This window comes from Quercus robur, chromosome 6, assembly GCF_932294415.1.
Source record: "Quercus robur chromosome 6, dhQueRobu3.1, whole genome shotgun sequence".
Taxonomy (NCBI): Eukaryota; Viridiplantae; Streptophyta; class Magnoliopsida; order Fagales; family Fagaceae; genus Quercus; species Quercus robur.
Genome location: NC_065539.1, coordinates 9,604,716 through 9,631,593, shown reverse-complemented (window position 1 = coordinate 9,631,593; position 26,878 = coordinate 9,604,716). Strand labels below are relative to the sequence as shown.

At 36.3% G+C, this 26,878-nt stretch overlaps 4 protein-coding genes across 8 annotated transcripts; 1 reads left to right on the top strand and 3 right to left on the bottom strand.

Annotated features, from left to right (window-relative positions):
* Positions 1-984: 984 nt before the first annotated feature.
* LOC126732664 (methyl jasmonate esterase 1-like) lies at positions 985-7,524 on the bottom strand. The gene is made up of 3 exons (XM_050435636.1): positions 6,995-7,524; positions 1,665-1,796; positions 985-1,448 (listed from the first exon to the last, which is right to left on the bottom strand). The coding sequence occupies exons 1-3, from the start codon at positions 7,364-7,366 to the stop codon at positions 1,161-1,163; spliced, it is 792 nt and encodes a 263-aa protein (XP_050291593.1). The 5' UTR covers positions 7,367-7,524; the 3' UTR covers positions 985-1,160.
* A 1,033-nt stretch (positions 7,525-8,557) lies between these two features.
* Positions 8,558-15,767, bottom strand: LOC126732663 (uncharacterized). 5 transcript variants are annotated; one of them, XR_007659518.1, is made up of 12 exons: positions 15,510-15,767; positions 15,254-15,406; positions 14,678-14,764; positions 13,985-14,593; positions 13,199-13,678; positions 11,408-11,469; positions 11,220-11,325; positions 10,998-11,077; positions 10,335-10,664; positions 9,537-9,621; positions 9,013-9,359; positions 8,558-8,906 (listed from the first exon to the last, which is right to left on the bottom strand). XR_007659518.1 is itself a non-coding variant. In XM_050435633.1 (11 exons), exons 1-10 carry the CDS (start codon positions 15,681-15,683, stop codon positions 9,576-9,578), a joined length of 2,127 nt encoding a protein of 708 aa, XP_050291590.1. In that variant the 5' UTR covers positions 15,684-15,767; the 3' UTR covers positions 8,558-9,359; positions 9,537-9,575. The 5 variants fall into 5 exon arrangements, 3 of the variants coding, with proteins under 3 accessions (XP_050291590.1, XP_050291591.1, XP_050291592.1); XR_007659519.1 differs by having other exon boundaries at positions 8,558-8,780; XM_050435633.1 differs by having other exon boundaries at positions 8,558-9,359.
* Positions 15,768-17,025: 1,258 nt separating this feature from the next.
* Positions 17,026-19,469, top strand: LOC126732661 (pentatricopeptide repeat-containing protein At3g50420). Its single transcript, XM_050435631.1, has one exon. The coding sequence runs from the start codon at positions 17,040-17,042 to the stop codon at positions 19,158-19,160; it is 2,121 nt and encodes a 706-aa protein (XP_050291588.1). The 5' UTR covers positions 17,026-17,039; the 3' UTR covers positions 19,161-19,469.
* A 485-nt stretch (positions 19,470-19,954) lies between these two features.
* LOC126732662 (nuclear pore complex protein NUP58) lies at positions 19,955-26,660 on the bottom strand. Its single transcript, XM_050435632.1, has 6 exons — positions 26,111-26,660; positions 25,576-25,690; positions 23,547-24,020; positions 22,210-22,747; positions 20,774-20,814; positions 19,955-20,484 (listed from the first exon to the last, which is right to left on the bottom strand). Exons 1-6 carry the CDS (start codon positions 26,455-26,457, stop codon positions 20,446-20,448), a joined length of 1,554 nt encoding a protein of 517 aa, XP_050291589.1. The 5' UTR covers positions 26,458-26,660; the 3' UTR covers positions 19,955-20,445.
* Between the last annotated feature and the right edge of the window lie 218 nt (positions 26,661-26,878).

Below are 26,878 nucleotides of genomic sequence, written 5' to 3'. Positions count from 1 at the left end.
GTATAATTTTGTTAAGTGCATATAAGTATAGTTGGGATTATGTTCATATGGAGGTGGCCACATGTTTAAACATGGCTAGGACTAAACAAAATAGATGGTTTTATCAATGTATGCCACATTTTGAAACAACTATTATGAATGGTTAACTGATTTATATGTGCAAATTTTGAAATTGAGCATTTTTTTCACTTGCTTTTGCTGTATAGAACCACAATAATAGTTTCATATGGACCATAGAATTACTAGTCGTTTTTTAGACAAATACAATATTGCGTTAAGCACACTGTACACACCCACCCTCGGCCTAAAGGACCGGGCCTTAAGAATGGGCTCACAATTTACTTATAGAGTGGGCTAAGAGTTTCCTACTAAAGGCAATTCCACCTCTAGTCACACTATAACCTCCCTTAACCCCAGTGAATGCCCAAACTACCCTTTCTGTGTTACCCTCACCCTTGGTTTTACTAGTTCGCTCTCTCTCTCTCTCCCCAGAATTGCCAGCCCCTTCTTCCTATTCCATTCTCTTATTTATAGCTTGAAGTGAGTGAAGGTTTTATGATTACATTCTCGTTTCACTCATGTGGGTGGGGTCCAACGTGATCATTCCTGTCCAGGAATATGCCCCATTGGAAACAACAATAATGGCATTAGAACTGATTTCCGCCTCCAAAAGATCGCCCGACAGCGATACTCCCCAAGGCAATACCGAACTACCGGGGACGCAGACTGTTCCGAGTGAATGTACTCCCGAGCAAGCTATAGTGGACCGAACATGGGCCTGTTTTTCATGCCTTCAAAACAATACGGACTTTCTGTGAGGCTTAGGCTTGACTTTGACTCTTGGGAATGTTCGGGCCATGGCCCAACGAGCTTGTGGTCATGTCCTAGACTTTCTATGAAACTTGGGCTTAGCTTCAGCCCTTGGGAATGTTCGGGCCAAAGCCCAGTGGGCCTAAGGTCACATCTTATACACACACATATACATGATGCAAGTAAATCATATTCAATAACTCATAAGGGATAGTAGGGGTGGATTATTTGTTATTGTGCATTTGTAATTTCCCTGACATTATGTCTTTTTAGAAAAATACATTATATCAGAGATACAGAGTGAAAAATACATTCCAAATTCCAACACAAAAACGGCATAAATAAGAAATTTAAGAATATTTATTCGCAATCTCTTGGAGACATGAGCACAGCTCCTTCGGTTTTGAAAACATGACCATGTGATCAGAACCAGTTATCACCTTCACTTCATCTGTTGGATTATTCTCGATCATCCACCTTTGAAAATCCTCCTTTAGAACATTGTCTTGGTCACACACAATATAAACTCTACGAACAGAACCATATTTCTCCTTGGTTAGTTCTGCTTCTTTTAACCACAATGCATCATCACCATAAAGACGGAAAGGTCTCACCAAAGACATGGCAAGCATCAAATCCTAATTCAGTTCATCATTAATCGTTGTCAAGTAAATTTAAAATTTATATATATTAGCTAATTGTTTAAGAATTTGAAACTTATACAAGTTGTTAAATTGATGATTGCATGCTTGACTAACTTTTCTGATTTTTCTTTTTAATGTTTTCTTCCTAATCAAAGTGTGACAATGTTGAATATATATGAGGTTAAAGAAAAGTATAACTCTATATCTTACCTCAGGTGGGGAGAGTTGGTATAACTTGGTTGCCATGAAATTGGACCCAAATAGCCATGAGGTTGGTGGGTTGTTGGGCCCTTGATCAAATGTGAATTGTGAGTCCATGAACGATTCCAACCTCTGAAAGAACTACATATAACCAAAGATATCATTATGCACATTTGGGAACTAGTATGGGAAAGAGCAGTGACCACTGACTCAATGAGGGATTTGGAGCCCCTTTGATTGTCCTAAATTTGAGAAAGGCAAATTGGAAATCCATGATCTAAACATTATCGAATTCACAGCAAAACATGTAATAATTTCATTTACCTTTTCAGCTAATCTTTTCATGGTACATTCCTATGATACTATCCCTCATAGGTGTATCCTCCATAAGGTCACATCACATACCCAAGCTCAACGGTTTTGTTTATAATAAAAAACGGTCAAAGTCTATTCTCAATAGTTTCAAGTCCTTTAACATCACCAGTTCAGCACTACGCACCCTTAGCACGATAGTTACTATAAGTACTTGTGAGGTGTAAGAGGCAAAGGCCGGGATTCAAGTCTCTAGGAGTGAGCTTCACACACATTTACACTTAGATTAGGCTAGATTAGAATCTCTATCTTGTATCAACGAAAAAAAAAGGTCCTTTAACATCCCAAGTATATATAACTATTGTTGATGAATTGAGATTCAGTGCAATTACACCATGCAATTACCCCTCTCTTCTCTCACAAAAAGTTTTACCACACCCACTTTTTAACTATTTTTTACTTTATTTTATTCAATGGTTGAGATAGAAAGTTGCTTTTTCCAATTCTCAATCTCAACTTGATCTCAATCCGGTGTTGAACACCAGGCCCCATCCTATAACTTCTATGACTTGATGTGAGGTAAAGAAACTTGATAGCCACATTGAACCAACGGTCAACAATGACTTAAAAGCATCTTGAAGTGGGGCATGAATTCAAGGATTGAGATCTAGTAGCTATTGCACCATGCAATTCCACTTTTAAGGGTTAAGGTTGAAACTTGATAAATTCACTTTGAGTCTCAATCCTTGAATCAAAATTTGTTTTAACCTTTTAAATTTTTATCTATTTTTTACTTTTTTTACCTTGATACCTTTTACCCAAGGGTGTAGCCAAAAAAGTTTACTAGGGGAGGCCGAATTGTAGTATTAATACAATAATCATAATTCATAAATTTATTAAATACAAAATTATCATCTTTGATATATCACAATATTCTTAAACATTAATAAACAAACAAAAATCGTTTAGTTCGCTATAAACATTATACAAAAATATCCACACACAAAAAAAAGTCTTGTTTTGACAAGTTTTCATAGTCGTTGTATATTATCATATAGCAAGAATAATGATAAAAGAATGATGATGATTTTTATAGAGAGAGAAGAAAAAGCCCTCTTGCAAATTCATTTCAGCAAAGCGTCAAAGAGGTGATGCCACATCTAGACAAAAATTTGATTAATGATCAGATTTTTTGTTATAAGTAAAAGGAGTTTGTTTTTATTTGTGTTGAGAAAATAAAAAATCCATGTTTTTACCTCTCACAACTCAATTACGCTATTGCACTGAACCCAAATCCTACTTTCTAACACAAAAACATTAAACAAAACAAGGGGAGGATACAAACTCCAATAGAATTTAGTGATATTGCAAATAAGAGCACATTGGTTTCGATGCAAAATGTTTTGATTTTTGGAGTTTAGTCTGAATGGAAAATCACTAATGAACCATTTGTCAATCTTACTACAAACTACCAGTAGATTTAGAGAGAAAATTTGATCAAGCAAGGAGAGTCTTCCCAATCGCCAATCTCATTGCGAACTAGTTGTAGATTTGAAGAAAAGAAAAAAATTTTGATTGAGCGAAAGGGAGAGTCATCTCAATAGCTGATCTTACCACCATGCAAAGCTTCAACACCATCAAAACAACGTTGCCAAGACAAGCACCACTGATCTCCTTAGGTCTCGATATGTTTGAGTCATGGTGTGGGTGGTTGACAATGGTTTGGGGTGGTGGCCGTGATGAAGAGGAGAGTGGTAGTTATGGTGGGTGGAAAATTTGAAAGAGGGGAGGGAGGAGGTCTCGTATTCAAAAGCTTTGGGGGTGTGAATTGTTTTACACCATTTTCAATCATGCCAAATACTTGGGAAAAAATAACAAAAACAAAAAAACGGGGGAGGGGGGGGGGGGGGGTGGTGGTGGGGGGGAATGTTTCCAAAAAGATATTTTTTGTTGAAACAAGTGTAACGTTAAAATCATCATGTACATTTTTTTAATGAGTGATGTAAGAAACGATCTAATATTTGAAACTCTTGTTACATATATGCAATATTTGTAGTAGTGTGGGTGTGTATATCTGGGCACACATTCCAAAAGACACATAAAATCACAATGAATTTACATATGCAAGTCGGTATAATATTGTCATAAAAAATAATAATAGTAACAATTGTTAGAGATATATATTATTCATATTAGCCCAATGTAATAGGCCCAACCCTAATTCTACTTTGTGTGCAAGTCAAGTCTCCTACTTGTACTAGAAGTCTATTAGTCTAGGGTTTAGTCGCCTATATATACTCATGTTAGGGTTCATTGTAACATAGGAAGTTATTGTACTACACTCTCATACAATAAAGATGTAGCCCTTAAGGGATTCCTCCGTGGATGTAGGCCGTAAGGCTGAACCACGTAACCCTCGTGTTCTCAGTGTTCCTCCTCTATGTTTCCTCTTCCGCATCTACTCTAGCATACACAACATGATATAACACATCGCGTTGCTAATATATTTAACATGGTATCAGAGCCAAACTTCGTTCTTGGCATCAAACAAACATCTCTACACAAGCAAAGAAGAATATCACATGCACATCACCATCAGAAGTCACGCATGCTTCTCTGCTGGATCTAGACTCCACGGCATCTCGCAGCCACCGTGGCGCAGTGCTGTGTCCAAGATCCACAAACTCAAGCAAACCCGTGACATCAATCTCAGATCTGCGCAAATCCAAGCCTCGCCTGACGAAACCAACACCACAGACGTGTTCCAAGATCTCTCGCGACCAAAACCCAGAAATCCGGTCACCCAAATCCTTGCCACGCGCCGCAGAAGCCTCCGGAAAATTCCCACGCGCCGTCTCAGATTCATTACTTCAGATCGTCTTATTGGCCACACGCGCCGTCCAATCGGCCATGTCGACCACCGATCTACCTACAGAAGAAATATCGTCTTCAACGGCCGCTGCACGCGCCTCCACGCGCCACCTGGGTTCTGGCTTCTCCTCCACGCGCCGGTGACGCTGTCACGTGCATTCCACGCGCCGGAAAACTCCTGCTGACGTCATCTGACGTCACCTGATGACGTCATCTGTCCACGTCAGCAGCCACGCAAGCACGGCCACGTCAGCCCTAGTACACGCGCCTCCACGCGCCACCTGGGTTCTGGCTTCTCCTCCACGCGCCGGTGACGCTGTCACGTGCATTCCACGCGCCGGAAAACTCCTGCTGACGTCATCTGACGTCACCTGATGACGTCATCTGTCCACGTCAGCAGCCACGCAAGCACGGCCACGTCAGCCCTAGTACACGTCAGCGACACGTCATCAGCCACGTCAGCAGCGTCGTCTCGTCAGCACCACGTCGTTGACCCGGACCGACCTGACCCGGACCACCCGGATCTGACCCATGAGCACTTTGACTGTTGACTTTGACCTGGACCAGTTGACTTTGACTTTGACTTTTGCGTTGACTTTTGACCAAAAGTCAAAAATTCCCAAAAGGGTCTATCTTGCTCAGTTTTTCGCGTAGATTCCGATTTTGGCCTCCGTTTCTTCATTTGAAGCTCCGAAATTGGACAATTGGCACATTCTTCATTGTGGTTTCTTCAAAGGCATTATTTATGGCATCTCCAAGTGATCTTCTCATGCTTATCCAACCTCAAGCCTTCATCGAGCTTCCGCCTTGAGTTTGAGGGAGGGTGTTAGAGATATATATTATTCATATTAGCCCAATGTAATAGGCCCAACCCTAATTCTACTTTGTGTGCAAGTCAAGTCTCCTACTTGTACTAGAAGTCTATTAGTCTAGGGTTTAGTCGCCTATATATACTCATGTTAGGGTTCATTGTAACATAGGAAGTTATTGTACTACACTCTCATACAATAAAGATGTAGCCCTTAAGGGATTCCTCCGTGGATGTAGGCCGTAAGGCTGAACCACGTAACCCTCGTGTTCTCAGTGTTCCTCCTCTATGTTTCCTCTTCCGCATCTACTCTAGCATACACAACATGATATAACACATCGCGTTGCTAATATATTTAACAACAATAAATAAAAAAAATAAATAAAAAAAAGAGCATTATGCAAGCCAATATAATATTGACGAGTGCATTCCTTTTCAAAAAAATGAGCACTATAATAACTCATAATTGAGCATTTATTATTATTTTTTAATTTGTGTCCTTAAAGACACTCAGTCAATAAGACTCTTCTTTAATAAGAGATTAAAAAGAACCACAAACTTTTTTAATGTTGAGACAAGAGCGAGTCACGTGCAAGGCTGAGGCCTGCATAAGACTAAAATCTCAATCTTAAAGCCAATAAGCTTGGTCTGGTCCATTACTAGGCAACCCTGCACGGATAGTTCTAAGGGTCACAATAATGGCATGGTCCTTTCAACTAATAATACAATACTAAAACGGGTCTATTAATCAACACTGCTCATTTCTCTGGTTTTCTTTGGTTGTTTCTCCTTTCTCTGGTAATAATGTCTTACTCAGCAAAAATAAAAATAAAAAATTCAAGACTGCTCATCCATGTAATTGCTCACCTTGCAACACCAGAGCAGTGGCTTTGCTCGGGTGGAGACTCGTGCAGTGATAAAAGGTGGTCACCTTTTGCCATGTATGTAACAGGCTACTTTTCAATATCGAGACCTCAACTTTAACTTATCATAAGCGCTTTTTTTTTTTCTTTTTCTTTTTTTTTTTTATATAATAAAATCTATGCCATACAAATTTTAATGTCATTTTTAATGATAAAATGATCTGATTATGTTCAAACATGTCCTATTACTTTTTGGGGGGAGAAAGCTTCAACTGTAGAGGAAAGATTTGATGAGTTATGTTTAAGAAGAAACCAAAGCCTGTTCAGAATTTTTCTGAGTCCATTTTTTTCAAGGCATTGCCATACCCATCTATTATTTTAAGATTGTCAAGTTAGATTGTCTTACAATATATCTAATAGCATCAACTTAGAGAGAGAGAGAGAGAGAGAGAGAGAGAGAGAGAGAGAGAGAGAGAGAATAGTACCTCATCATATACTGCAGAGAAATCGAAGTCAGGACCAGGCATAAGGGCTGTGGCATATACTGCAACAGAAACTTTCTCAGGGAACTTTTCCATGGCAACAGAGTTAAAGGCTCCACCCAAGCTGTGGCCCACAAGGATCACTCTTTCCCCTGCTGGAAGAGATGCCATGAATTCCATTAAAGGCTCAAGGTAATCTGATAGTGATCTGAGCTCATGTGCTTGCTTTGGGTGAATCCCACTGGCAGCTAAGTCCAACGCTGTTACTTTATGACCAGCCGATTTCAGCAAGGTTAACACTCTGTACCAACTCCATGCTCCATGACCAGCTCCATGAACCAGCACAAAGTGCCTCTCCCCCTTCTCCATCTCCATCTCCTCTCCACCTTGTGTTGTCAGTTGTGTGTGACTACTAACAATTGCTTCATCTTTTACTTTGTAGAAGAAAAACTAGATCTAGAAGTCTCGATAATAGGACACGCTAGCTTGCCTTCTTTTTTTTTATTTTTGGAAGAGAGCAAAATTTGATCGTGACATTTTGGCACCACTCCCCAAGCGACTTAAAAGGTCATCGTGCAATATTACAAATTTTTGTATATAATACTTTTACTGAAATCTAACTCACATTCATTACATTTTACACACTTTCCATGGAAGTTTTAAAACTCACATGTACGCTGTAAACATTTCCATGGAGCCATGGAAGTGATGTTATTAAGGAGCAAATTGTCAAAAAAGTAAAATGGGATGTTAAAGCTTTAGGAGCCAACCTATATCAAAATCAATGAATAACAGTAAAATTTTGACTCTCTCCGTTCTTTGTTGGCACATTTCTATTTGAGAACAGCCATTTAATTGAAATTGAAAACCTTTTTATTAAAAGTATAAAAAAATAATGTTAAAAGCTAGCTGAATAATATAATGATACCCATAAATAGTACCAAAAAGAAGTTAAAAACTCAAATAAGCTTAAGCTTGTTTGTAGTTCATCCCAAACGGGCTAAAGCAGTAAACATAATTTCTCTTTATGCTGAAATAGGGGTGATGGTCAAAAAGAACACATTCTGTTTTGTTATTTCCTCTAGAATATTCTTTGAGAAACTGTTTTAAGTTTAAGTTTAATGATGTTGGCATTAGATTTCTTTTCAGTTGTTTCTAAAAGTCTTTATTTTAGGGATTTAGTTGGTGATTGATTATAGACAATATCTTAACTCTTTTTCTATGTGGTAAAGTATCCTAAAAACTCTAAAGAATCTTGGTTCGTTATATTTGTATTAGTGTTATTGTGCCTGTCTTTTGAGGCAGTGTGAGTTTCTTTGAGTGGTCTTTTGATGGTTTGCGTTGTACTCTGTTTTTCTTATAATGAATTTTGAGCTAAATTATCCACACAACTTTGTAAACATTTTGTTGGAAAATTTGTAATAACTTTTAATTTTAACAGTTTCATATGACATCTACATTTGTGGGTACAATACTCAAGGAATGTATAAGTCGTGTCTTAGCATTGTTAAACCAGAAGTTGAAGATGTTGAAGATAAGCTAGAGGCCGATTCAAGTAAAGCACTCTCTGCTACAACTACAAGTCCTTTTTAGTCTTCTAAATAGATGGTTCCTTTGATATTGACGACATGCTGTTTAGACCTAGAATGTATTATAAGTCCTACCGTGTAAAGAAAACTGAAGATTAGTTAAATTAGTTAAATGTAGAGTTTGCATCAGTTACAAATTTGTTACTAGTTTGAGCTCTCTGGTCAGTGCAGTTAGCCTACATCTTGCATATATATCATACCTGTACAGATTACAAAATAGTTAAGAGATACATTTTCATTCTCTCATTCTTTCTACTTCTTCTTTTCTCTAGCTTCTGCATTCCTTGCTTTTCATGCAAGCATCCACTTGGATATGCGGACATTTTCTGCTCAAAGATGCAATACAATTCATTCTTTCCCTTTTACTCATCTTTTAGGAAAACCGTAGAAAACTAAACAGATTATATATAACAGGATTTAACTGTAAACTACCTCAACTGGCTGTTGCAGTCAGGTGGCTATTACTCCTCTTCATCCACAGCTCAATATTCATTCAATTGGTAAAATCAAACAACGCAACAGAATGTCTGCAAGAATATCGCACAGAGACTTGAGATGAGCTTCAAAGTTCTCTTTTCAATTGTGTCCCAGTTGCCTGGATATCTTTCCATCACTAGTAAACATATTCATCTGAAACATCTGGAACAGCTAAGCCATCTAGCTGACATTACTCCAAAGAAATAAATGATGCTCTGCGAAGTTTGTTGGGTTCAAGCTCCTAAGTAATGCCTCAATAATATTTCTCTTACTTGAAGCAGAGCTCCTGAAATCTTGTCAAACTGCAAGACAAGGGCAAGCAGCTTAGATAACTGTAGTCTCTCTAGGATCCCCAAGTTCTTTATTAATTCTGGTCCTTTAATTCATTGAAAAAATAAATAAAGAAAGAAGAAGGCAATCAAGACAAGTGTACAAGAAATACTCTTTTTTTTTTAAAAGCAAATAGTATTCCCACATACCCCCTGTTCTACAGATACCATGGTGAAGCGGTTTCAATTTCAACAGGTAACTGCCCCATTAGTCTCCATATGTGTGTCGGTGTATCTTGAAAAGAATTTTCAAAAGTTTTAAGTTTTTACAATCTGAAATGACAAAATGATTTAGAGCAATACATGTATAAAGGACCATCAATAGAAACATCATCTTTTCTTTTTGAGAAAGAATAGAAACATCTTTTAGATTACCTGCTTACTAACCAGTCCTGAGATCTTTTTGAATGTAGAATCTAAAACATCTCTCAAACTCTTGATAATAAAAATTAAGTAGAATGTTATGGACAAGATAAATAGAACGAATGCTCCAATGTTATATCAAAATCAAAAATTGGTGAATTAAGTCATTTCATCTAAGAAGCACTGTGAGGGGCAAAACAAATGAATACTGAAATGCAACTCCCAGATATTCAAGTACCATATACAAAGTCATAAGATTATTATGTACAGGTGTATGTAAATTGTAGCTATAGACATAGAACTAGTACTAAGAAGAAACAGACTACAAGTTTATATCATTTTCCCAAATTACTCATAAAGAAAAACAACACTACGTTGACGTCAATAAGCCTTAGCTGCTGTTAAGAAATGAGTATGTTGAGAAATATTAAGTATATCATCCATATTGTACAGGGCATCAGCCAGTTTTAGGTACCTGAGATTAGCCACTTAGAATAGATTAATAACACAACTTCCTTTTTTTTAATGTAACAGTGATGAGAAGTTTACCGGAGGCACAATGTGTTCAATGTTATGAATACCCACCGTTTCAAAAGCACTTTGGGATTATATGGAAAGAGGTTCTTCTTGTGAAGACTTTCAACAGAATTTCTCAATGAAAGCAAGCACTCTTTTGCTTCTTCAAATGGTTTTGTTATATTGTGCTGACTTCCATATCTATGGTCTCTCTTATATTCCTTCTCCTGTGATGTGATATTTCCATTGTTTTTCACAAGCATAGGTGTTACATCTGCCCCAAAATTTGAGCCATCCAATGAAACTTTTCTTTTCTTGCAAGAAGATTGATTAATAACTTTCCCATTAAATGAAAATTCCACAAATAAGCTCCATGAGTCACATATTATACGCAAGCACCTATGAAGAAACATATAAAAACCAGAGAAATTAAATGTCACCATTACAGCAATATCATATATAAAGAAAGCATGAGAAACAGAACTCTGCTTGTTTTCTGCCTTGAGTTATAGATGTAAGAAAGAATTCATTAAAAGCAAGGAAGACCAAAAGTTAATGAAGTAAAACCATCGAATTAGCCTAACCTAACAGCCTAAGTAACCATCACTAGTGAACTGCATACAGGCTTGAAGGTCAAAGCAGGAAAAGTTCCCATCAGTGATTGAAAATTAATAGCTTTCCAAAGTTTATCTTCTTCTTTTTTTTGAGGTGGGGAGCAACTAGTATACGTACCTTAAAAGATATTCTGCACAACTGATTCCCATATCTTTAGATATAAGGTAATCAAGAAGAACTTCATGATCATAGTGTAACTGCAAATTATAAATAGAAGCACGTCATAATTCCTTTTTTTCCCTTTCAAATTGACTTTAGTTCAAACTAATGAATAGACAACATTCATAAGAGGGAGGGATTGTCCAAAATGTTCCATTTTTCGGGTTGCATAAAACTTGCCTGCGAAAGAAATAGATGGAACAAGCATATGGGACTAAAAACGTTTGAAACATGGAAAGGAATATCTTCTTTTACATCCTGAAATGTCCCTTTCTCTTTGTGATACCTAGGTACAACCCAAGAGATTGTTAGATTAGTTCCAACCAACTTAATTATCAATTAAAACAACCACAACATGAATTGCTCACTGTTGCTCTGTGCAAAAAGGTATGCCAAGCAGTTGCAAGAGCATTTTAAATAAAATATCATCCTACAGTTCAAGAGAAGAACAAGAAATTAGAATATAGAAATTCTATGAGAAGAAAATATATAAGAAAAGAAGAAAGAACAGAATTTGGAATAATAGTACATTGCAGTGAGCGAAAAATGGCATTCTGAGAGTAATATGCCTTTTCTCTTGGTAATTTCCATACATCAATAACATGATTATTCTTGTGCAGCCAAATACAATTTTATTGCTTTGGAGTTCAAGGAAAATAAATTATTTTGAATACAAACAATATGCCTCTAAGACAAATTGACATTCATGAATCAAATAACCTGTGAAAAATAGCTTCCTCGTCTAGAGCAATTATTATTCTACAAGCACTTATGCTATTAAAGCTACTGCATTAACTCAACTGATACTTAAGATCAGTGTTAACTATATTACCTCTTTTCCTACCAAAAGAAGAGAGAAAGATGTACTATGTCACCACATTATAAATTATTTTGGGATATGTTCTGTTCAAATCAGCAATTTATTGGCTACCAGGTTGCTTAACCATACAAATATGAGGAAAGACGAGTAAAAACAAAAATGGAAACCCTCCCACTTTGATTGTCAACTGATGTCTACAGTATGTATTGCTCAAATTAGGGAAACTTCAAATCCCTAACAACTTGTCCAGTTTTTTGCATAGATATGTCCCTAAAGAACAAGAAGTTGAGTTCAGGAATTCCTATCTCATATAAATGCCAACCTAAGAAGCTCTTCACACAATCCAGGATGTTATCAGATCAGAATGTGCATGGATACTGAAACCTCTAAAATTTTCCTACCAGAGTTCAAGAATTTCCTTGTACTTCCTAGCAGAATGTGACAGGCTGCAAAGTGGAAACTATTCAAGCCGGAGTTCAGTGAAGAAAACATGCACAGCTTTTTGTGGGTGGGTGTGTCTGTCTGTGACTGAGAGTAGTTATATGTTTAGCTATAACATAAGAACTTAGCCTAAACAAATTTTACAATAGATAAAAAAAATGAGACCAACAAGAAGTATAGATTTTTTTTAACAAGTCACAAATGATGACACAAGTATTCAGTACATCAAATATAAGCTGAATAAGTACAAGAACTCAGCATGTACAAATGCAAGTTCACGATATATGCATATTCAGGTGCAAATCATGATTTTTTGCTTGGGGAGGGGGAGGGGACTGTAATCTCAATATTTAATTAATTAATTAATTGACACACATATATAAACGAACACCACCAGGAAGGTCTTGATTCAATTTCTCTTTTAGACTTTTTAACACTATGAATTTTGATTAGATATCATTCTTTCATATCAGATTGTATAAAGCTCAATAAAAAAATTTCATACAATATTGAGAACTATATAGACTTAAATTTTACACTAAAAAAATGAATGTGAATAAGGTATTTATATTTTTTATGTCATATAATTATAGCTTTATTCTCATTCTATGAGATAATTTTTGCTGCGTGAAAGTCTTAACTTAATTGAATATTGGAATCTAAAATAACTAACTCTTTTTTTTTTCTTTTTTTTTGGGGGGGGGGGGGGGGGGGGGGGGGGTTTGTGCAGAGCAAGAAAAAAAAATTATATACAAAGGTATTAATACATTTTTCAAAATTTGTGGGGGATCACAGCACCTATTTTTGCCCATGCACAATTCAGGAATATAGCAAAAGCATACAACCTTATAAACTTGCACAAAATCACAACATTGTTAAAGGGGTAGGAAAGACAAACCTCGTGCATAAATAATTGGAGTAAGGATGAGGCAAAATTTACACATCTTTCCATATATATTTCATGGTCCAAAAATGTTTCAGTTGGAAAATGCCCTTGAAGCCACTTATGGAGCTCTAACAAACCCTTCTTCCTAAAGCAGCATTCCAGGCCTGAATTTGACTCATACGTTATGCATGAGTCCGGAGTTGCACACAGACATTGCTTCTCAGTGTTTTCTTTCAGACTTATCAAAGTGAAGGAGATTTTTAAGAAAAGAAAAATAGTCTGCCTCTGTATATGGCATGAATGCAGATGTGTTTCTCCATCAGAAACACAAATAAAAAATGGAGAGCCTTCGAGACAATCATCCAGAGAAGACTCAGCTTGGGTTATGGGTTGCCACAAAAGCTCTTGAAAGTAAGTATGAAGAAGTTGCAACCATGAAACAAGAGTGGAACATTCCAGACATGTTTGAAAACTAAGCCTGATCATTAGCACCTGCAGAAAATATTTAAGTTGCTTTACTATTTAGACCAGACTTATTAGAGAGAGACACTGACTGGAATTGTAAAGTAAACACACATTTATAGTGCAATGAACAGGGCTTCATTCTTTTACATATATATAAGTGATCACCACAACATATTTCCTATAATCTTTAATACCAACAACTATTTATGTTACTATTCAGTTATCCTTGTTGAAGTTTATGAAGTTCAAAGAATCTCTAATTAAGTTCATCAAGCAAAAACTTTAACTCCAAACCTTTACTTTTTATAAGTAAAAATTATCGTCAATCCATACCAATAACTTGTGTCTAAAGTACTGAGAGATGCATGTATCAACATAATCTCCTTCCTTGCCAAGGCACCAGTATAAAACTTTAGGCACAAGGTTAACGATTTTATAACGAATTGGGTGCTTATCTATGCAACCACCTGCAGCTTCCACAAAATCACTTTCATCAACCAATGAACAAAGTAGCTGAAGAAAATTTCCAAGAAAAATGATGCTTGGCTCATGACACCCACTGATGTTTCTGAAAAATAAGGCATCCGCACAAAAATTCTTCTGAGTGACACTGTTCTGACCAACATGAACCTCTTCAAATAAATCCCAATGCACATTTGAAAGACAAGAATCTACAGAATTTAAATACACTTCAAGAAGTTGATCGTCGTCTTCTCGCTTCAAATATTTCAATATATTACGTAAAACTCGGATAATGCCAGCCACTGTGCACCAGTTAGAATTTGTCAGTCTTGGTCTTATGACATCATCAAACTTCGATGAATCGGAATTAAAATCTTCAGCTTCACTACTTGATGGTGCAGAAGGATATGAAAGTGTGTTATTGATAGCCAATTCCAAGCAAACACACACCAAATGAATGAATCCATCCCAGTTGGTTTTCTGCAAAAACATTCATAGTCATGAATATAACGCAGACTACAAGGTTTATAAATTGAGCTTTCAAAAAAGGATATTGTAACATACGGATGTTGCAACAAACTCGGAAATGAAACTAAGGACATTGCCTGCCAGATGTTGAATATATTGATTCTCCAAAGTAAGCAAAACTATCTGCCATGAAAAAGCAAAATCAAACCTAAGGGTTGCAGAAACTGAAATGATAGCATCGCCAACTACGCACTTCAAATTTAGAGAACACAGAAAGTGAAAAAAATATATATTCAAGAATAATGAAAACAAGAGCATTGCTAAAACAGGCTCAACTCTTAAAAATTAAATAAAGAGCCATTAATCTACTTTGTGCCCTTGAATTTAGTCAAAATTCAATATTTGCCTCCTAAATTTTAAAAGCTGCAATTTCATCCTTGTGCATAAACTAGTCCCCTTTAAATTATATAGTGAAAAAATTGTAACTTTTGAAATTTGGGAGATGAAAATGAAACTTAAGCAAAACAAAGAAAAAGAAGAATCATAAAATTAAAAAATAAAAAAAAAAATGGCTCACAAAAAAATCAGAAACCCTAGAGAGATTTTGATAAATTGCAATAGAAAGGTTGATATTTTAAAAGAACAAATAAAAGTGAAATAAAGAAAGAATACCAAGTGAGCTACAATGTTAGCCAAACAGTGATTGTCGTCAGAATGTGATGCACATCCACCTGAGCACGAAGCCGATTCCAAGTCCTTAACATTGTGAGACTGAGAGTAGTAGGCATTGAGTTTTGAAGTCCAAAGCTGAATTTGTTTCAAGACCTGAAATACCAAAAAGAAAGATTATTAGAATTATGATTGAGATCATTTTTTAATTTAGGGTCCAAATGGAGAAGCAGTTTGAGATTGAGATTGAGAAGCGAACCTCAGAAAGAGCAATCAGAATCTGTTTCTCTTTGTCTTTGTCTTTGGTTAAAGAAGAAACAGAAGTGAAGTGAGGGTGGTATGTATGATGAAACGTGAATTGATGGAGAGAGTTGTCGATCAGAAGGCAGAGACGTGAACAATTTGAAGAAGAAGAAGAAGAAGCGGATGACATGTTTAATTTTGCCTTTCGGTTCAGACTCAGACTTCAGACTTCAGACTCAAAACGATGCATTTTCCGCGCCTAGCTCTGCTCGTGTGTTTGTGTAATGTTTTTTTTTTTTTTTTTTTGTTTTTAGAATTTTAACTTGTGGCATCCGTTATTGTTGAAGATAACTCTTTATTATCGAACCAAATCACCAATCGATTTTTTGGTATAAATAGAAATTGAATTCAAAATCTTTTATTCAACCATTAGATACTAGAACCTATTGTTTGTATGTATAATGTGTATATCTTATTATGGGAGAGTTTTTTTATTATTATTAGTTTATTTTATTTGCAATTCTTTGGTTTAAGATTTCAGCTTTCAAGAAATGGCATCTTTTATAGGTTTTTTTTTTTTTTTTTTTTTTTGAGAACTCTTTTATAGTATTTTACTCATTTATGTCTTTGATTTCAAAATAATTATTAAAAATAAAAAACCAAACTTCACTTCAATTATTCATTCCCCAGCATCAATTTATTTCAAAGAGAAATGATATGTTGGGGCAAAAAAGTAATCTTAGCGTTAGTTTGAAATTTGAACCAATAACAATTAACTACTTGTGATTTGTTGTAAAAATGTTGTAGACATAGCATCTCTCTATTTCAAAAGGAAAAAAAAAATTTGATAAGGAGCACTGAAATATAAATATATGGTTTAAAATTCTATTTAAATCATATAATTAAACTCTATCAAAAATAATAATAAATTAAATCATAAAATAATATATATATATATATATATATATATATTATAAATTCTATAGAAAGTATAAAAAGTAACAATGTCAAATTAAATTCTAATTTGCTTATCAATAAAAAAATTAAATTCTACTCAATTTATGTTAAATTTTGTTTCTCAAAAAAAAAATTAAGATAAATTTTTTTTTTAATACAAGATAGAAATTATACTTTAGTCTAATCTAAGTATATATATATATGTGAAGCTTTCTTAAAAACTTGAACCCCGATCCTTACTCCTCACATTCCACAAGCACTTATACTTGTGGAGTGACTATCGCACCAAGAGTGTGCGGTGGTTCTTAAATTTTAAATATGATTCTGATTCATTTAAATGGTATGAAGTTTAATTTGTTTTTTTTAAGGTTTAATGAGATTTAATTTGTTATTTTTAAGAATATAGGCTTAAAATCTAAATTTCCATAAATATAACTGATTTTTTTTTTTAATGTATAAACAATATAGTAAATGATAGTTACGCACGCGCCTACTCAAAATAAATACAAATTCTCTGCAGTTTTTGAAGGTAAGAAGAACTTAGAAGTAAGAAGTGAAGTGTTACAAAGTAGTAAGTACTAACCTTTATATGCCACCATTGCATGAGACATCTTGCTTGGCAAGCCTTATACAAAAATGCACCACTATAACCTCACTGAGAAAAGCGCGCCAACTTCACGCTCTCCTCCTAACTACCACAACTGTCAATGCACGAACTCCCTATCTGAACAACAATCTCCTCTCAATGTATGCACGCTCTGGCTCCCTCCGCGATTCCCACTTGGTGTTCGACAAAATGCCTCAGAGAAATCTTGTTTCCTTCAATGCGCTTATTACAGCATATTCTCGAGTCCCGGACCATGCAATCTTGGCCTTTGAATTGCTTGCTCAAATGGGAATTGAATACTTGAGGCCAAATGGTTCTACTTTCACCAGCTTGCTACAAGCGTCCTCTTTGTATGGGGATTGGTTGGTTGGTTCTTTGCTTCATGCCCAAGTTGTGAAATTTGGGTTCTTGAATGATGTTTGTGTTCAAACCTCTTTACTTGGGATGTACTCAAATTGTGGGGATTTGGAATCTGCAAAAAGAGTTTTTGAGTCTATAGATGATAAAGATGTCATGGCTTGGAATTCTATAATACTTGGGAATTTCAAGAATGATAAGCTCAAGGAAGGGCTTGATGTCTTTGGTAGGATGGTAAGGACAGGTGTTATTCCAACCGAGTTTACGTATTCAATGGTTTTAAATGCGTGCAGCAGATTGGGAGATTTTCAATCTGGGCAACTTATCCATGCCCAAGTTATTGTTTCAGATGCGCTTGCTGATTTGCCTTTGCAAAATGCCCTGCTTGACATGTATTGTAGTTGTGGTGATACCCAGATAGCATTTAGTGTTTTTTGTAGAATTGAAAATCCAGATTTAGTTTCATGGAACTCAATGATTTCTGGGTATTCAGAGAATGAGGAAGGAGAGGAAGCCATGGCTCTATTTGTCCAGTTGCAAGGTATGTCTCTTCTTAAACCAGATGAGTATACTTATGCAGCCATCATATCTGCGACTTGTGCATTCCTTGCCTCTAATTATGGGAAACCTCTCCATGCCCAAGTTACAAAAGCAGGATTTGAGAGGAGTGTCTTTGTAGGAAGTACACTAGTGTCCATGTATTTCAAAAATGCTGAAGCTGAATCTGCCAAGAAGATCTTTAATTTGATTTCAGAGAAGGATATTGTTCTCTGGACTGAAATGATCTTAGGCCATACTAGAATGACTGATGGGGAGAGTGCAATTAAATTCTTCAATGGAATGTGTAGGGAAGGCCATAAGATTGATAGTTTTGCTCTCAGTGGAGCGTTGAGTGCATGCGCTGACCTTGTAATATTGAAACCCGGGGAAATGATTCATTCTCAGGTGGTAAAAAGGGGATATGATGCTGAAATGTCCGTCACTGGGAGTTTGATAGATATGTATGTAAAAAATGGTGACCTTCACTCAGCTCAATTAATATTTTCCCAAGTTTCAAACCCTGATTTAAAGTGCTGGAACTCAATGCTCGGAGGATACGGTCATCATGGAATGGTGATGGAGGCATTGCAGCTCTTCGAAGAGATAATAAATTCCGGTCTAAGACCAAATCAAATAACATTTTTGTCTGTACTCTCTGCTTGTAACTACAGTGGATTAGTAGAAAAGGGAAAGTTCTTGTGGAATTATATGAAGGAAAATGGTTTATCACCTGGGCCTAAACACTACTCTTGCATGGTAAGCTTGCTAAGTCGAGCTGGATTATTGGATGAGGCAGAGGAAATGATAATCGAATCACCTTTTAGCGAAGATAAACTTGAGCTATGGAGAATTTTGCTAAGCTCATGTGTAATCAGAGGAAATTTGAGAGTAGGAGTTCGTGCAGCAGAGCAAGTTCTAAGGTTGGATGCTGAAGACAGTGCTACCCATATCTTGCTTTCAAATCTTTATGCTGCTGCAGGGAGATGGGATGATGTTGCAGAAATGAGACAGAAGATAAGGGGATTGATGTTGGAAAAGGATCCTGGACTAAGCTGGTTTGAGGCCGAGAATAATATTCACGTATTTGCCTCCGGCGACCAAATACACCCCAAGGTTGAAAAAGCCCAAGACGAACTAAAGAGGCTACGACCAAACATGATGAGATCAGAAACAGATGAATTTGATGCGAGGGTTTATTCTACATAGGATATACAAACTGGGAAACAAAGCAATAGCAAATATACCTGCAGCCCAACCAACCATATGACCATGCCTTCAGACGGGTTTTAATTTCACCTTCACTCCAAGGTGTTCAATTCAGGCTTGGCTTAGACATGGTTGATCAGGCAACACGACTAACAGTTCTGTGTTCTACAAAATTCTTGAGCCATAAGTGTCCAATATCTGTGCCCTCCAGCCAAGTTTTGCACGAGAAGAAAGCGGAACTTCAAAATCTTTTTTTGTAACAATATTTCAGTCTTGGAAACCTGACAATATATTAACGAGTTGTCATATTCTCTTTTCTTTTCTTTTTTTGGGTAAATAAATCGGCATATTCATAAACCTCGAAGCAATACATTTTCCTTCACTTACAATATTTCAGTCCAAAAATGTCTGGACCTTCTTCAAAGTTCTTGTACGGGTTAATTTTCCCAAAATGGTAAGATTTGTCACCTCATAAACACAGTAAGGAAACTCTATATATATCGCATTCTTCAGAAAAATATTCCAGGCCTTAGCAAATACAGTCAGTATTTTTCCATTGAAATAAATACTTCCATATTATTCTGAGAAACCCTATTTCAACTGGAGCACCACCCAGAATTGAACTTATTAAACCATCTGACCACGATTTATACAAGCAAGCAAGACTATCAGTGGCTAAAGCATATATCTTTCAATTCTGGGATTCAGACCAATTGTGTACCATCTGTTCTATCACTCCAAAACATTTAATCAAATAACATATAATAACAAAAAAAAAAAAAAAAAAAATGAAATACACAAGTTGTGAGTGTTGAATACATGTCAAATAGAGGTTCTATCAACTGAAACTGTTTAAAGTACATGATTGGCATTGACAGGACTCATCCAGCAAAGTCAAAGCAAGACAACAGATGAATAGTTTATTCGACACATTCTAATATCTCAACAAATGAACTACATCTTTTTCATGAGAGTCCACATCCAGACATTTTATCTAAGATTGTACCCTACAATGTTACAGTAACATGGATCTCCCAGCATCTCACTGACAATATTAGAAACACAAGGGATTAGCACAGCATTGGGATGTCATGATACAGAAGCATTCAATATGCGATCCTCAACTGAGTGAGAAATCTTTGTAGAAACACAAACTCCACAGCATAATAAACCACATTTACGAAAAGTGGAGAGCTAAGAAAAGGCTTCTGAACATAAAAATATGCTAATATCTTCAGAAATACAAGAGGTTTCCTCCAGATTTCATAACCCAAAGCCACTGTGGCTACCGTCGATTAGTTCGAGATTTTGTCTTTGATGATTTCTGCAAAAGACAATAGATATATGGGAAAAAAATAGTTATATACAGATGCATACCATGTAACTTGTAAGGAAATCATATAAAAGTATAGCAGATGATGAATGGAAGGAGCTCTGCAGCAAAGATAATTGTGTTTATTACTCTTCTTGCCACGTTGAATGATCAATTTATACCAACCAAAAAGAAAAATGGCAATTTTATTAAGGACTAGTGTTCCTATGGTTCTTTAAGCAAGAAAGTACAAGATTGAATAAACTTGTACACAAAGTCAAAAGTGAGAAAATCTGCTCACCGTCGCAGCCCCAAAGCTAGCCCCAGAGCCTGTTGCAGCACCTGGGAAGTAGGAAAATTTATTAAGCAAATAATATTACATAAGAGCCTAGTTTTTTTATATAAAAAAAAAAAAAAAAAAATCAACAAATCAAAAAATGTAAATGCAAAAGTTCAAATCACTAACAAAATTAAAGTTATGATCTGTAAATTAGTTGCAAATCATCAAGATTTATCTTCCTTTTTTCTGGTAATCCAACATAAATTGAGTTCAACAAGTACCATCAAAGGCTGATTCCGTGATGAAAAAGTTATAGCATTATTCAGAACTACATTTAATGAAACCCATTTTTTTCATAGAATATTATAATAAAATTTAATCAATTTCCATATTATTATTATGCTAAATATTCTAATCTGATTACGTACTGGGAAAATAAATGGATTCAGAATTTGATCTATTCAATAAAATAAAGACAGAATAATCAGAAATAATATGGACTTTTTTTCTTCTTTAAACTAAACTTTCTATCGCTACAATAATCCACTATCAGGGGCTGTTCAAACTTTGAAGCTCCAAGCAACAACCAAGCTGAGCCAAACTGACCGTCCACAGAGGCTCCAACAAAGTTAGTGACAGTGGTCTGTACCAAAATCTTCAAAACCAACAAGGTTAGTGTGGTGATCAGCAGAAGGTTTTAAATACCACCTAAAACGATTGACCCTCCCCATTTTCTCATAAAATCCCCACCCCCGGGTTTCTTCTCACCCCTCTCCAACACCGTTGCACCTTCGCCCCACTCAGATTGGCCTTGTGGACACCAATTATAAAGCCCTACTCTAGCCAAATTGCTCAACCCCGCCTCAATATACCATGCCACACTGCCAACAACCCAAGCCTGATCCCATGTAATGAGCTGTCAAGACAAACCTCCACATGCAGCCACCAATCAATACCAACCACCACCGAAATATACATCCCCACTGCCAACTGTGTAAATATGTCCCCCCCCCCCCCCCCAAACCCCCCTTTTCCCCCAACAGAAACCACTACCCAAAGTGTCACTTTCCAAACCTCTACACAGTTTGGCAGTTTAGGAAACTGATGAGATCAGTGTGCTGAGAAAATCTCTCTAAAATCCTACTACAACTACAGATGAACAACCCTAAGTTTCATCATTCTCTAAGTCCCAGGTCAAAAGTTACAGCTTCAAATGCTCAACTATACTTAAGTATTTATGGGAGCATTCAATATGTCACAAAGGGGCTCATATTATAAAGTAGGCCAAGCCCATGTACAAAAATGATTGGAGTCACAAAATTGTAGAGAACAAGAAAAAAAATGAGCAAGTAAAATTATAAAAATAAATAAATAAAAACATAATGTCACAACCTCTCAGCCCAAAACTAAATTTACAGTGTGACCATTCTTTTGTAGAACTAAAAAAGGGAGGATACCTGAAGCAAATGGTGTTGAAAATAGTGAACCTCCAGGAGGAGGAGTTGAACCAAAGGATGGAACAGCAGTCCCAAACAATGAGGGAGTTGAAGCAGACCCAAACAAAGAAGCTGATGAGGATCCAAAAAGTGATGACTGTGGTGTAGCACCAGATGCTCCAAATAGAGAGGATACCGGAGCAGAAGTGCTTGGTGTTGCAAACAGAGAAGATGGCACAGAAGAAGGGGCAGAAGCAGGTGTACCGAAAAGTGACAACCCACTCCCAGAAGAAGCAAATGTTGTGGCTGCAGATGTCTGTTGTGCAGTTGATGATGTCCCCTGAGTTCCTGAGTTTGTAAGCAACCCTGCAACTTGTGTCGATGGTTGTGAATTTGCAGGCAAATTCAAAGTTGGATGTACCCTTTTAGCAGCAGCTTCTTGTCTTGCTGTTTCACGCCGATCAGCCTCAAGGAACGGATCATTCCCATCCCCTCGACGGCGCTGGTCAGCAAGATAAGCTGCTTTCATGGATTCAATGTACTGATGAATACTCTCCACCTAAGGAACACATTTTAATGCATCTGCTATTAATCATAAGAAATATCAGGAAACAGCATACCAAACCATTTTGAGTGTGATCAACTCCAATTACATAAAGTATTGCGCTAGGTAACGAATTTTTTATAGATTATATAAATGAGTCATAATGTACTTTTTGGCATTTGCTTTGGTTCTAGGAAACCCCAGTTGCTTTCAAGTCAACCACTGATGCGTACTCATAAATGAAGGCACCTAACCAGCCTCTATTTCTAAAAGTACTCTGGATAAATAAAGGGAAATGTTCCAGCATTATGGACTTTTTTTTCAACTCAACTCAAGTCAAAAGAGCTTTTATCCCAAAAGGCAGATTTGTAAAAAGAAATCGTTTTCTTCTTTTAAAAAATTCACAAAATCTGTCAGAAGACAAATATGGGGGGAAAACGAAGGGTTAGTTCATCATCTATATGTTATACAAACAAAGCCAAAAAAAGATACATGTTAGAATTATGGTTAAATGATTAAATTCCCTATAGTATCAGAGCAGGGGATCTTGAGTTCAATCCCTATCTCCACTCCAACCTCCCATTCAAAATGTTAAAAATCCCACATGTTCGGCCCCACTTATTAAGGGGGAGTTTAGACCCACATGTGAAAGGGCATGTTAGAATTATGACTAAATTATTGAATTCAGCATTTACTAACAACTTAAACTTTTGGGACAATCAGCAATTTATCAATACATATTATAACTGACAATATTTCACCAGAAAATTAACAGCAATAATGCTTGTTGAACACAAAAAATTTGTTATTTTACCTTAGCAGCCACATGAACAAAAAAGTCATGCACATTTGACATGACTTTTGGAAGAGACAGTATCAAGGAGGATCGAAAATTGGAAGAGTTTCTATCAGAATCTAAGAGAAGAAGCTGCTCTAACTCTTCAACCCACTGGCGGCACTCACCAAGATACTTCTCAAATCTAGAAACTGTCTGCTGTAAAAAAGGAGATGGTTTTCTTGGAACCCCGCTGTAGAAATCAAAAACTGGCACTATAGAGTTTGCTGCCATTTGACTACTTGAACCAGATGGTCCTGTTGCTCCTGGAGCTTGTGATGGTACAGTGGCATTTGAAGCACCTCCAGAATTTGGATGAAGGAACCTTGGGCGTAGCATCATGAAAGAACGAACAGCAACCTCCGTGTTCCGTAACATATCTTTCACAACAGACATCAGCTCCTGCAGCAGAGCTTTCTGTCGTTCCATGGCAGTACTAATTCCCCCCAGTTCCTGACAAATACATAAAAGATATCCATTTTCATGCACGTAAAACACTGCAGAAAACCAATAAGTACTGCAGTAGACTAAGAATAAAGGTCTTAACGATAAGATTTTCATAATACTATAATATAAAAAGGAGTTTCTTTTCTTAAAATCTTTTTTCAACTGATTTCATTGTCACTTTTGCTATAGATAAATTCAATTAAAATTATTTGTGTGAAATTCAACAAGACTGAGGTATGTGTGTTATATTACCAAAGCACCTAAAACTCTCCTCTCATAACAAACTCGAAGACTTGGTTATAAGCTTCCACTTGTTGAACTTCAATGTCTTACATGGTAGCATTGAAAGTCACTCCTGCTAAGGCCACATTTGCTTGCCTGCAATGAGCAGAATGGGAATAAATTTCCTATTGCAGCTGTTTTCCTTCCAAGGTGCCAATGACCATTATGGTGTTTTCATGCGATCAAAAACCCATTATACTTCCATTTCCATGTTTGCATCACTCAAGGAATGAGCCTGGCTTCCACCCTATAGCTCCCACCACCACTTTGATGCAGCCATGGGACTACTAATTGTTACTACTTCACAAATTCGCCCACTCAAGATTTATTTTATGGGTTCACATGTGAAGTTCAATTTTGTGTGGTTTAAAATTTCTAGATATGTGTCCTAGTGTAAAAACAGTTTTTTGTCGGGCTTTTTATTTTTTTAATTATGGTCAATTTTGTAGTCGGGAAAATCTATAACTTCTATGATTCCTGCAAATTAAGGGTATTTTGTTTAATTGAATCTAGAATTTTCTAGGGATCCTAAGTATCTTATATTTTATTAGGTTTTTAGTTTATTAGTCAAGCTAGAAGTCCTAATACTTTGCTCAATGCACTCAAAGAATCGATGGAGCTGATTAATATAAATATTGGGCCTTTGTGTGCGCTTTCCTCCCTTCCTCTTCTCTCTTTTTTTCTTTCTATTTTTTTTTAATTTTTGGTGTTGTTCACGTGTGCTGTTCATTCAGCCCCTAAACACCATAAAATTCTATCATTTTCCTCCTCCTTACAACCTCAAATCAAGCCCTTTCTTTTACCTATCAAAACCCAAAAACCCCACATACTTTCTTCTATCACATAGTCATCAAATAACTCATCAAACCACCTTGCAATTCTTTACACAAACCCATAAACCTTTCTTCAACCAAATTAATGGCAATGAGATCTACAAACCCATACGCTAAACGTGGTAATTGTTGTATTGGAATCCCCGAACATTTTTTTCCCCATAACCTAGATTTCCTAAGCAATCACACTTAGGTAGGAGAAAGCAATCACACCCCAAAGCCTAAAATATGTTGCAGGAATTTTATTGAATTCCATCTCTGTGTCTATATGATTCTATGTAAAAAATCTTTATATAGGCTATTGCAAAACCCTTTCCTAGAAAAACTAGGACTCCTAATAACAAAGAATTGTTAGACAATACACATATATAGAAAATATTCAAACCTATCAGTCCTAATTCAATGAAGAGAGAAGAAAAGAAATTTGATAAAACTGAAGAGTAAACCTGAACAATATGGCTTGCATCAAGTTCAAACCCATCATTGGAAACCGAAGAATCATAAAGACGATTACATTGATCTAGCCTCTGGCTCTCATCTCTATACCCCAATATCCGCTCCCTATCGACAAAAATACTTCAGCAACTCAAAAAGCTCATACAACAATTATCATGTCAAAACTCAATCCACAACAATATATTATAAAAATATAATAAGAACTATAAGTAAAACCCAAAATTAATGCCACATTTAGTTAATGAAATTTGTATAAAAAAATATTTAAAAAAAAAAAAAAAAAAAAAAGACCCTAAGCTCCTTTTAATAATTGACATTATCGTAGTACCTAGAAAAAAATCAAGAACTTGAATTTTTAAGGTTTCTCCATTTAGAAACCCAAGAGACTTTAACAAGTGGGAAAAAGAAAAGACTCAATCTTTGCATTGTTTCTGTTAATTTTCCCACATTCTCTCGGCAACCAAACAGAAATCACAGCAAAAAAGAAAAAAAATCTAGAACTAGGAAACAAGAAAAAAATCATACTCGATCTGGAGGAGAATTTTCTGGGACTCAGGATGGAGATCCGACCACTTGGTACTATAATTCGCCGGAGTTTTATCGTTAGTGAAGAGAAACAAATGCCGCTGCTGTTGTTGCTGTTGCTGCTGCTGCTGCTGCTGTTGTTGTTGTTGTTGCTGCTGTGGTTGAAACAGTTGCTGTTGTTGTTGCTGCTGCTGTTGTGGTTGAAACAGTTGTAGCTGTTGTTGTTGCTGTTGTTGTTGTTGTTGAGGAAAGAATGGACTACTTTGTTGAAAAGACTGAGTTTGAGGTTGAAACAGCGATTGTTGTTGTTGTGGTTGCTGTGGAGTAGAAAACATTGAAAACGCCATGTTGTGTTTTTTTTTTTTTTTTTTGGGTTTTGAATGAGAAAGTGTTTTCTGGGTTTTGATTTGGGAATTGGGGGATGGAATTGAAAGAAAAAAAAAAAAAAAAAAATACTAAACCCCCAGTCTTTAAAACCCTAGGCTGAGAGGGAAGGAGGGGGAGTGAAGTGAAAGTGTGATAGAGAAAGACCCGCCTTTGGGCTTTGGTTTTTTGTTTGGGAATTTTTAATTCAGAGCCTCGGAGTTGTGAGCTATTTTTATTTTTCGGTTTAGGAACTCTTTTATTTGCTGATTAGTCCCCAGTTTTTTTTTTTTAAAGTTTTGGGCCTCACGGGTTTAGCTAGCTCGAGCCTCTATATGTTGCCGGGCTGAGAACTTTGGGCTGGCCTGATTCGTTGATCCAACTGTGTATTGCGTTGGCCCGTAT

Bases quoted from the DNA above. Each gene is read 5' to 3' on its own strand.
- LOC126732664 (XM_050435636.1), bottom strand. From the start codon at position 7,366: ATGGAGATGGAGAAGGGGGAGAGGCACTTTGTGCTGGTTCATGGAGCT. The intron at 1,797-6,994 runs GTACTATTCTCT...GGTTATATGTAG, and splicing joins TCTCTGCAGTATATGATGAG to TTCTTTCAGAGGTTGGAATC. The intron at 1,449-1,664 runs GTAAGATATAGA...GAACTGAATTAG, and splicing joins ACCAACTCTCCCCACCTGAG to GATTTGATGCTTGCCATGTC.
- LOC126732663 (XM_050435633.1), bottom strand. From the start codon at position 15,683: ATGTCATCCGCTTCTTCTTCTTCTTCTTCAAATTGTTCACGTCTCTGC. The intron at 11,470-13,198 runs GTTTGTCTTTCC...CTTGAACTGTAG, and splicing joins TCCAATTATTTATGCACGAG to GATGATATTTTATTTAAAAT. The intron at 11,078-11,219 runs GCAAGTTTTATG...TATAATTTGCAG, and splicing joins TCCATCTATTTCTTTCGCAG to TTACACTATGATCATGAAGT.
- LOC126732661 (XM_050435631.1), top strand. From the start codon at position 17,040: ATGCCACCATTGCATGAGACATCTTGCTTGGCAAGCCTTATACAAAAA.
- LOC126732662 (XM_050435632.1), bottom strand. From the start codon at position 26,457: ATGGCGTTTTCAATGTTTTCTACTCCACAGCAACCACAACAACAACAA. The intron at 22,748-23,546 runs GTAAAATAACAA...TGTGTTCCTTAG, and splicing joins TTGTTCATGTGGCTGCTAAG to GTGGAGAGTATTCATCAGTA. The intron at 20,485-20,773 runs GTGAGCAGATTT...TGTCTTTTGCAG, and splicing joins CTAGCTTTGGGGCTGCGACG to AAATCATCAAAGACAAAATC.